Source organism: Lucilia cuprina, chromosome 2 (genome assembly GCF_022045245.1).
Source record: "Lucilia cuprina isolate Lc7/37 chromosome 2, ASM2204524v1, whole genome shotgun sequence".
NCBI classification, from domain to species: domain Eukaryota; kingdom Metazoa; phylum Arthropoda; class Insecta; order Diptera; family Calliphoridae; genus Lucilia; species Lucilia cuprina.
Genome location: NC_060950.1, coordinates 56,023,149 through 56,034,617, shown reverse-complemented (window position 1 = coordinate 56,034,617; position 11,469 = coordinate 56,023,149). Strand labels below are relative to the sequence as shown.

Here is an 11,469-nt window from a genome sequence, read left to right as displayed (position 1 = left end):
TCACTTAACTTTCACTAAGATTTGAAATTCTATTTTTGTTTAATTAACTTAATGTTTTATTACACTTTTATAATTTATTATTCTGTTTACCAACATCTTAACGATTTTTTTATTTTTTTCAATTTCCACTGAAATTATATTTTCTATTTACGTCTTTTCAAAACTTTCAATCTTCTTTAAAACCGCATTCGAAAATAATCACAACCGTTCGCCAAGTAAAACAATCGTCTTCTAAATTTGTCTCCAATGTTAATGGAACATCTTTCAAGTTGTATTATTGTTGGAGCTGCAACAAAACCCTCAACATGTTAAGAGTTGTAATCATACAGTTGGCTGACAACCGATCGCCAACGAAAACAAACACAATCTTCTTCTAACTTTGTCTCCAATGTTAATGGAACAAATTGCAGGTTGTAGTATTGCTGGAGCTGCAAGAAAACACTCAACATGTTGGAGTTATATTCATACATGAGGCAGTGCAAGAATTGTATTTTTGAAAAAGTCTTCAAGTTTAAGGTCATATAATGAGATAAAGAGTGAGGGAGAGTTTGTAAATGTAATTGAGAAGTAATAAATCAGTTTGTAGAGTTGAAATTAATCATATTGTCCATAATTTTATTGTATAATAATTGGAACAGAACTGTTCTTTTTTAGGAATAAAAAGCATTTCATTAAATAAAGTATTAAATTTAATAGAAATTGTAAACTTTATATGTTGATTTCGTTATTATTTCATATTAAAAGCTTAAATGGTTAAAATCACTGATATTCTGGTTTCTAAGTAAAATCTCGTAATTATCATAAAATGTAATATTTATTTATATGAATATTTGTAGATAAATCAAACTACAATTGATCTAAAAATATGTTTATTTTTTCTATGACATTGTACCATCATGATGATCTAAGATTATCATCTGATCTATAAATTTCTATTTTTATTGTTTAATAAAAAATATCAAATATATGAGACTGATGTTAAAGAAATAATTGAAAGACTTAAATTCCAGCTGCTGAACTGAAGATTTCTTGAAACTCTTTACTCTTAAAAAAGTAAAAATAAATGTTATTTTTGATAGTGGCAGTTACAAATCATCGCTAAAGTGGAACTGAATGACAGACAATACTAGTTCGATGTCGCTTACAACGAAGATACTTTATTTAAATGAATATTAATGATGCATTCCTCATGCTGCATTTAAAATTGTTGTGGCAATGTTGTTACTGTGTTGTATATTATTTTATTATGTTTTCTTATTTGTTTTGTCTACAAATATTCGCTTTTCGTTTCAATTGCATCCCATGTCTCTCAAAATATGCCACAATACTACATTGTATGTGCAACATGTAATACATATTTATGTTTTATGTTAATGTGTTAATTATAAATTCATTTTATTCATTAAAAATTTCACAATGATTATTTATTCATCTTTCTTCAAGAAATCGGGTTCCCATAACCTCGAATAGTTTAAAATTTAGGAAAACAAGTGAAATTTTGGAAACAGAGGCTAAAAATAACTTGGCCACATAAACAAAGTAGTTAAACTGTGAACCAAATGACCTGTTAAAATGTAAACAAATAATCTTAAACAACCTCATGTCATTTCCGGTCTCTTTTTTCCATTAATAATAAATTTTTATTTAAAGGATCAATCATAGTTTGAGCCAATTTCGTGTTGTCATTTAGTTTAATACTGAAAACACAAATTTGTTTCCAATTTTATTTTGAAATCAAAAACAAATAAGAAAGTATAGTCGGGCATGGCCGACCATATAATACCCTACACCATGAGTATATTTTTAAAATTTTTACTTTTTATAAAATTTTTATTTTTTGTAAAGAAACTTTTATGTTGAATATTACCATAATTCCAAAATATTTAAGCAATTTATTGATAAAAAACTAAAATTTCTAAATAAGGCATTATATAGGTCAAATATGGGCCGATCCTCGGTAAATTTGGGAAAAGGATATATTTCTAAATAACAGTTAGTTTTGTTGAGTTTCATTGCGATACAAATGGTTACAAGTCAATTTTAGACGTTTTAGTCATTTTTTGAAGGGGGGTTTGTATGGGGGCTAGGGTCAAATATAGGCCGATCCTTACGAAAATCCGCAGTATCATTTATACTTATATAAAACTTATTTGTGCCAATTTTTAGAGAGATAGCAGAATATTTGACGTAATTATAGCATAAAAAGTTCAAATCGGGAGGTACGGTTGTATGAGGGCTAGGTGAAATAATGGACCGATTTCAACCATTTTCAATAGGCTTCGTCCTTGTGCCAAAAAACATGCTTGGTCCAAATTTCATCAAATTATCTTGAAAATTGCGGCCTGTACCTTGCGCACAAGGTTTACATGGACAGCCAGCCAGCCGGACAGACGGACGGACGGACGGACGGACATGTCTTAATCGACTCAAAAAATGATTCTGAATCGATCGGTATACTTTAAGGTGGGTATTGGACCAATATTTTTGTATGTTACAAACATCAGCACAAACGTATAATACCCTCCCCACTATAGTGGTGTAGGGTATAATGACCCGATTGCAACCACTTTCAATTAGTTCCTTGCTCGACCAAAAAGGCGCCTTATTCTCAAAGTTTACATGGAAATTCACCAACACGGACGGACATGGCTTAATTGAAAATAATACCATTATGATCTGTATTTTGCAAGGATATTTTAGTGCAATCGAAACATTAGCACAAAAACTTATTTTTATTAATCTTGCTAACTATTGATTTCAACTCCGAAATTATGTCGACTTGAGGGCCATAGGTTCTTATTTCATGATATAAATTTCGAACCAATTCTCAAGAGATTAGCACAATATAAATTTAGACAACATATTCCAAATGTAAAATTGTGTGTATATACCTTAACTTCGTTCACTTCCATTCAAGTTGCTCAAGATTAATTTGATGTCATTCCATGACAAAGTAGAAAAACTTTTGCAATAAAAACTAACAACAATTTGCAGAAGAAGAAATGAGATTTATATATTTTCTTTTAATTTGTAAACCACACTGGAAAAAATCCATGCCTAATATATATACGAAAAATGTCGTACATTGTACGAATCGTTCGTTGTTTCGCACCACGAAATTCTTTCGTAATATATACGAAATTGTGCGAAATGTTTTAGTATAATGCAAAATATTTTTAAAAGAATTAATTTACATAAATTGAAAAAAGTGAATTTTGAATAAATATGGTAAAATTTACGAAATATTAATTTATTTAATCATAATATAATTAATATCATTAAGTTTAATTTCGCTAAAATTTAAGAAAAAATTATTACGAAAGGTTTTTGTACTTTCGTAAAAATAGAGAAGGTTTTATTAAATAATATTTCGTATTATACACAAATTTTTGTAAATATTACGAAAATAAAGTTACGAAATTTTTTATGAAAAGTTGAGTATGGATTATTTTCAGTGTGCATGATGTGTTAAAAAACAGTCAGTACGAATTTTATTACAAAAAATACCAATTGCAAAACGGTAAGGTACCAAAAAGTCTCCTTTATGGGTTCTCACTTAATCCAGCCTATAAATTTTCATGCTTCTACCTTGGTCAAGCCTCCACCTTGGTGTTATTGCAATCCGGGAAAAGAGGGGTTTTCCAATACCCCTAGTCTGACCGGGACTAAAAAATTGGTTACAATCTACTGCCTGGCATAGTCTTGTATAGATTGAGAAGAGGTAGGTCGAACACCACATAAGCTAGTACTACGGATGGCCAGTTTCCCGCAGGACTATGTCCTGGCTTGTCAGTTGGTTGAGGTTCCTTCGAGATCTCCGTAGTGGCTGTGGTTTAAACCCAAAGTGTAAGAGTAAGTGTGCGGTTAAAAGACTGATGTAAGGTAAAGTCAATATTTTGGAAAAAGCTCGGTGCTGTTGCCGAAACAGCAGTTACTCCACAGAGGAGTGACTGTGGTACTAGGCGTTGGAAATTAGTTGATATTAATCGTATATGGTACGAAAAGAATGTGAGCTACGGCGGGCCTCATCCCGCCCGTCTACCTATAATGAATATGTCGTATGTTTTTCTCTCATGAATGTATCGTATAAATGAAATGTGTGCTGGGTTGTATGATGCTGGATCGATCGGTATACTTTAAGGTGGGTATTGGACCAATATTTTTGTATGTTACAAACATCAGCACAAACGTATAATACCCTCCCCACTATAGTGGTGTAGGGTATAATGACCCGATTGCAACCACTTTCAATTAGTTCCTTGCTCGACCAAAAAGGCGCCTTATTCTCAAAGTTTACATGGAAATTCACCAACACGGACGGACATGGCTTAATTGAAAATAATACCATTATGATCTGTATTTTGCAAGGATATTTTAGTGCAATCGAAACATTAGCACAAAAACTTATTTTTATTAATCTTGCTAACTATTGATTTCAACTCCGAAATTATGTCGACTTGAGGGCCCATAGGTTCTTATTTCATGATATAAATTTCGAACCAATTCTCAAGAGATTAGCACAATATAAATTTAGACAACATATTCCAAATGTAAAATTGTGTGTATATACCTTAACTTCGTTCACTTCCATTCAAGTTGCTCAAGATTAATTTGATGTCATTCCATGACAAAGTAGAAAAACTTTTGCAATAAAAACTAACAACAATTTGCAGAAGAAGAAATGAGATTTATATATTTTCTTTTAATTTGTAAACCACACTGGAAAAAATCCATGCCTAATATATATACGAAAAATGTCGTACATTGTACGAATCGTTCGTTGTTTCGCACCACGAAATTCTTTCGTAATATATACGAAATTGTGCGAAATGTTTTAGTATAATGCAAAATATTTTTAAAAGAATTAATTTACATAAATTGAAAAAAGTGAATTTTGAATAAATATGGTAAAATTTACGAAATATTAATTTATTTAATCATAATATAATTAATATCATTAAGTTTAATTTCGCTAAAATTTAAGAAAAAATTATTACGAAAGGTTTTTGTACTTTCGTAAAAATAGAGAAGGGTTTTATTAAATAATATTTCGTATTATACACAAAATTTTTGTAAATATTACGAAAATAGAAGTTACGAAATTTTTTATGAAAAGTTGAGTATGGATTATTTTCAGTGTGCATGATGTGTTAAAAAACAGTCAGTACGAATTTTATTACAAAAAATACCAATTGCAAAACGGTAAGGTACCAAAAAGTCTCCTTTATGGGTTCTCACTTAATCCAGCCTATAAATTTTCATGCTTCTACCTTGGTCAAGCCTCCACCTTGGTGTTATTGCAATCCCGGGAAAAGAGGGGTTTTCCAATACCCCTAGTCTGACCGGGACTAAAAAATTGGTTACAATCTACTGCCTGGCATAGTCTTGTATAGATTGAGAAGAGGTAGGTCGAACACCACATAAGCTAGTACTACGGATGGCCAGTTTCCCGCAGGACTATGTCCTGGCTTGTCAGTTGGTTGAGGTTCCTTCGAGATCTCCGTAGTGGCTGTGGTTTAAACCCAAAGTGTAAGAGTAAGTGTGCGGTTAAAAGACTGATGTAAGGTAAAGTCAATATTTTGGAAAAAGCTCGGTGCTGTTGCCGAAACAGCAGTTACTCCACAGAGGAGTGACTGTGGTACTAGGCGTTGGAAATTAGTTGATATTAATCGTATATGGTACGAAAAGAATGTGAGCTACGGCGGGCCTCATCCCGCCCGTCTACCTATAATGAATATGTCGTATGTTTTTCTCTCATGAATGTATCGTATAAATGAAATGTGTGCTGGGTTGTATGATGCTGGATGAAAGGTATCATATACAAATGATACCATTGAATTTTCCTTCCTTGCCCAGATATGTTCAGAGTACACTCAGTTCATATCAGAATTATCACAGTGTGACCCTGTGACTAAGAATAATGTCTTCGGCTTATTTGATGGATTTGTACTTCGGTCCACCGGTTACATCTCTATGTGCTGTTGCCGAATCAACAGAGGCCATACCATCTGCGTGGTTGTACTTAAATGGAAGTGATGTTTTACATCTCGGAAGTTAAGCAATGGGGCAGCAATGGTCAGAAATTATATAGCTCGAGTACTTCAGTAAAGTGCCGGCCCTTCCCAATCGGGCCCAATCCATGTACAAATATTGCCACCTGAAGGATTTGAAGGATTCAGAGGGGATAGTAGACCGTTCTCAAATTACGAATAACATCAATAAATGTATTAAATACTGACAAGCAACAAAAACTGATCGATAATAGTGAACAAAAAAGAACCAAAAACCGACCAACCAATCCAACTTGACACACACGAAACGAAACTTTTAGTACAACAAGTTGGAAGAACTTGTTTAAGTTTTTAACTTAAGTTTTATGGAGTCTAAAGTATAAAGATAAACAAATGATAAACATTTGCAAAAAAAGTAATTATGTTTAAATAATATGTCTATAGTCTAGTCTATAGTCTAGTCTATAGTCTAGTCTATAGTCTAGTCTATAGTCTAGTCTATAGTCTAGTCTATAGTCTAGTCTATAGTCTAGTCTATAGTCTAGTCTATAGTCTAGTCTATAGTCTAGTCTATAGTCTAGTCTATAGTCTAGTCTATAGTCTAGTCTATAGTCTAGTCTATAGTCTAGTCTATAGTCTAGTCTATAGTCTAGTCTATAGTCTAGTCTATAGTATAGTCTATTCTTGTCTATAGTCTAATCTATTCTTGTCTATAGTCTAGTCTTAGCTAGAATCTAGTCTATAGTCTAGTCTTAGCTAGAGTCTAGTCTATATTCTAGTCTATAGTTTAGCCTATAGTCTGGTCTATAGTCGAGTCTATTGTCTATTTTGTAACATACTCTTCTTTGGGTCCAAAAACGAACTCTTTTGAAAATGTTTAAAATCGGTCCATTATTTCGCTTAGTCCTATACAACAATATCCCCGAATAGAGCTTTTGTGCCCATAACTACGTTAGATGTTTAATTATGTCAAAGAAAGCGGCAAAACTTAGTTTTATGGCACTTTAAAAACATTACTGATCGTTTAAACCTAGCTCCTATATAAACTCCCCTTCAGAAAATGACTTGATGGTCAAAATTTTCTTACAGATACTAATAACACGATTAAATTCTACAAAAAAAATTTGAATAAGACGTAAATGTCTCTACCAAGATTTACAAGCCCCATATTTACATTTAGCCTTATAGAAAATATTTTAACTTAAGTGAAAAATTCCTTAATTAAAGTAAAACACAAAATAAATGCCGTATTATTTAAAAAATAAACTATATTTTGAACATAGTCACAGTTGGAGGGTATCATATTGTCGGCTATGTCCAACTATTTACTCATGCTTGTTTTACCTTGTAATATTATTGACATTTTATTATGTTCCACTGTTTAATAAATCATACAAGCGGGGCAACACTTAACTTTTTTTGTTTACGAAAGATAAACGCAGAAGGAAAAAAAATAACAAATAAGAAAAAATCCAACATTATGGGAATGGAGTACAAAAATATTATACACCCAATAACATATTATAAAACACAGAACATGCTGCTTTATTACAAATCACAAAACAAAATACGACAACTCTAAAATATAGAAAGTGTGGATTCTATTTTATAAAAGTGGGGACGAGGCAAAAATATCAACTCTGTACTTTATTTGTGTATAAAGAGATGCCAGAAACAGATAATCAACATGCCCAGTTTGGGAGTGTATGGGAAGTGTTTTTTATGCCCCTTTACCTTGGTGAGAATGTCATTTCGTGTTTTATATGTAATATAATTTTTAACCCTATACATGGATCCTTATAGAAATCAATTGTCAGAAGAACCAGATATCGTAGGTATTTAAATCAATAATTTCCCCTTAAAAATTAGCAAAATCGGACTATGAATAACGGATATATGAAGAAATTCCGAATCAACCCATAAAAATATTACGCTGTTATCATTCTTAGTTAGGTATTTCTGAAACTATACAACTTATGACCTTGTGAATGTCTGGGGAATAACAAATATTAGGATAAGTTCGTGATAACGTAAAACTATGGTATAATATGTTCTGCACAAATAGAAAAAAACTCTTTAAACTCTAACTCTTCCATACCATAAATTTATATCTGAATAATAATCTCCGTGAGAGTTAGTTTTCTTTCCTTAAGCACGCAATATAATACAAACTGTCAGAGAATAATTATTCATAATTATCCTCATAATGTTAAAATTTTTTTACATATTATACTCTTTTTAGATTTTTTCCTGCTAATCTGTGAATGATATGTTTGTCTTTACCATTAATAAGAAACAATTTCAATTTCTTATCTATATCACAACATTCCTGGATATTTTCATCACTAAACTAAGAATAAAAGCAAAAATATCTTCTGGCATCACTGCGATCGTTATGAGTTTTTTTTAATTTAACAATTGGCAACACTGATAAAATTTCTTTTTATTTTATAAACGACAAGTGGACAAAAGCAACAGCTTAACCATGTCTGGAGAAGAAACGTCAGCTGATCGTAATGTCGAAATTTGGAAAATCAAGAAGCTCATCAAGAGCCTGGAGATCGCACGCGGCAATGGCACCTCTATGATTTCATTAATCATTCCACCCAAGGATCAAATATCTCGTGTAAGCAAAATGTTGGCCGATGAATTTGGCACAGCCTCAAACATCAAGTCGCGTGTCAATCGACTGTCAGTTTTGGGTGCGATCACCTCGGTACAGCAGCGTCTGAAATTGTACACTAAAGTGCCACCCAATGGTCTGGTCATCTATTGCGGTACGATCGTCACCGAGGAGGGTAAGGAAAAGAAAGTTAATATCGATTTCGAGCCGTTCAAACCAATCAATACGTCATTGTATTTGTGCGACAATAAGTTCCACACCGAAGCTCTTACGGCACTTTTAGCTGACGACAATCGTTTTGGCTTCATTGTGATGGACGGTAATGGTGCTTTGTTTGGTACCCTACAGGGCAACACACGCGAAGTGTTGCACAAATTTACCGTCGATCTGCCGAAAAAGCATGGTCGTGGTGGTCAGTCTGCTTTGCGTTTCGCACGTTTGCGTATGGAAAAACGTCACAATTACGTGCGTAAAGTAGCCGAAGTGGCAACGCAATTGTTCATAACAAACGACAAACCCAATGTTGCTGGTCTCATTTTGGCCGGTAGTGCCGATTTCAAAACTGAACTGAGTCAGTCCGACATGTTTGATCCTCGCTTACAATCGAAGATCATTAAACTCATTGATGTGTCGTATGGTGGTGAAAACGGTTTCAACCAGGCCATTGAATTATCGGCGGAATCCTTGCAGAATGTCAAGTTCATACAGGAAAAGAAATTGATTGGACGCTATTTCGATGAGATATCCCAAGATACCGGCAAATATTGTTTTGGTGTTGATGATACATTGCGTGCCTTGGAATTGGGTTCGGTGGATATTCTCATCTGTTGGGAAAATTTGGATATACAACGTTATGTATTGAAGAATCATGCCAATGCATCGGCGCCTACTATTTTGCATTTAACGCCCGAACAGGAAAAAGACAAATCACACTTCACCGACAAGGAGACGGGCGTTGAAATGGAATTGATTGAATCACAGCCCTTGCTCGAATGGTTGGCCAACAACTATAAAATGTTTGGCGCTACTCTAGAAATCATTACCGACAAGTCCCAAGAGGGCAGTCAATTTGTGCGCGGTTTCGGTGGTATTGGTGGCATCTTGCGTTACAAGGTCGACTTCCAAAGTATGCAGCTCGATGAATTGGATAATGAAGAATTTGATTTAGATGATTATTAGACAATTTTTTTTTTACACATATAAACTAATACAACAACTATACATACAAGAAAAACGTAAAGGTGATAAATTTCGTTGAAAGAAAATTAGAAAAAGGATTAAGAAATTAAGGGACAAATTCCAAAATTGTCAAAATTATGATTTTAAAATAATTCCAAGGCTTTGTGGCCAGTGGTTTAAGGTAAATAGAGATTTTTTTGTTTATATACAAAGTAAATTTACAATTTAAAATGTTTGCTGGAAAAAGCCAAAATTCTTCTAATTACATTTTAAAACTAAAAATCCGTTAAACTTTCAACATACCACTCCTTAGCCCTGGAACTTTTTAAGGTTATTAGCTTATTAAGATGACTAGAGGTTTCAGAGGGACTAAATTTGAATACCAGTCTAGTTATCACTATAAATCCTTTTTCCAAATTTATCATCTTTACAAGGGATTCTTCCATATTTCCAAAATAATGAAAAAATCATCCACCAGTCACTTATTATACAGTAAACATTTTTAAATATTGTTAATACAAAAACAAAACCAACAACAACAAACAAGAAGAGAAAAACAAAAACATCATCTTAATTGATCATTTTTACAAAAAATTTGTCTAAATTCTTTTTTTTTTTTAATTTAAGTGGCCTTTTATACCCTTAAAACTTGTTGATAAAAAGAAAAGAAAAAAAATTTAGCCAAACTTATTATGATCAAACTCAAAGATTGGTTGTAAAAATTATTTTTTAAAAAAAGTATAATTGTTTTTATTATGGAAAACTATATATGGCCTTTTTATACACAAATTGATATAATAAAAAAAAAAACATTAAATAATATACAACTAAACAAAAACAAAAATTTGCTTTAAATTTATTTTATTTCTCTTATATTTCCAACATAATTGATCAGTAAAATTTTGTAATTTATACATAATAGCTAATTAAAGAAAACATCATCTAAAATTTTCAAAAAATAATAAATAATTGTAATAAACAAATTTTCTCTAAAAAATAAAATCAATAATTTGTCTGGAAACCCCTTTAATTGTTTTTTTTCAAAATTATTTTTTTTAATTTCTTTAAAAAACGGGCAAATGTTTATTAACTTTATTTTTTAAGGTTATTTCTTAGTAAATGTTGATGTTATAATTATATTTATACAACAATTGCACTGTATATATATACATATATAATATACAAAAATTGGCTATTGCTATTCATTCTTATTGTACCGGTACATACTGGTAAATGTTTTTTTGGTTTTACATGTTAGAAATTTAATTATATATAATCAATGAGTCATCCATATTTTGTACTACTTCTCGGTAGTATATTGTAGTGAAAAGTACTCTATTAGATTCTTTGTGGTATTCTTAATGATTTACCCACAACATTGAATTAATTTTAAACATATGTTCTTTAGTAAATATGTAACTACCTGACTATCTATTTATCTATCTATCTATTTATCTATCTACCCCTCTATCTCCCTTGCTATCTATTCATATATCTATTTATCTACATTTCTTTCTATCTATATACATACCTATCTGTCAATCTTTTTATCTATCTATCTATCTATCTATCTATCTATCTATCTATCTATCTATCTATCTATCTATCTATCTATCTATATATCTATTTATCTATCTATCTATTTATCTATCTATC

The 11,469-nt window shown here is 31.7% G+C and overlaps 1 protein-coding gene and 1 long non-coding RNA gene across 4 annotated transcripts in view; one reads left to right on the top strand and one right to left on the bottom strand.

The window, feature by feature from the left end:
• Window positions 1–226, bottom strand: part of LOC124421403 — a 15,313-nt gene extending 15,087 nt beyond the window's left edge. Inside the window, exon 1 of one of the 3 annotated variants that reach the window (XR_006941643.1) lies at window positions 95–226. This is a non-coding gene — a long non-coding RNA (uncharacterized LOC124421403). Of the gene's footprint in view, window positions 1–63 lie in introns of all 3 variants that reach the window. The other 2 variants (XR_006941641.1, XR_006941642.1) reach the window with 2 other exon arrangements.
• An 8,219-nt stretch (window positions 227–8,445) lies between these two features.
• Window positions 8,446–10,480, top strand: LOC111678585 (eukaryotic peptide chain release factor subunit 1-like; the record flags this gene model as incomplete). Its single annotated transcript, XM_023439978.2, has 1 exon — window positions 8,446–10,480. A coding segment is annotated over one exon (1,368 nt), but the record flags the coding sequence as incomplete, so codon positions are not given.
• Between the last annotated feature and the right edge of the window lie 989 nt (window positions 10,481–11,469).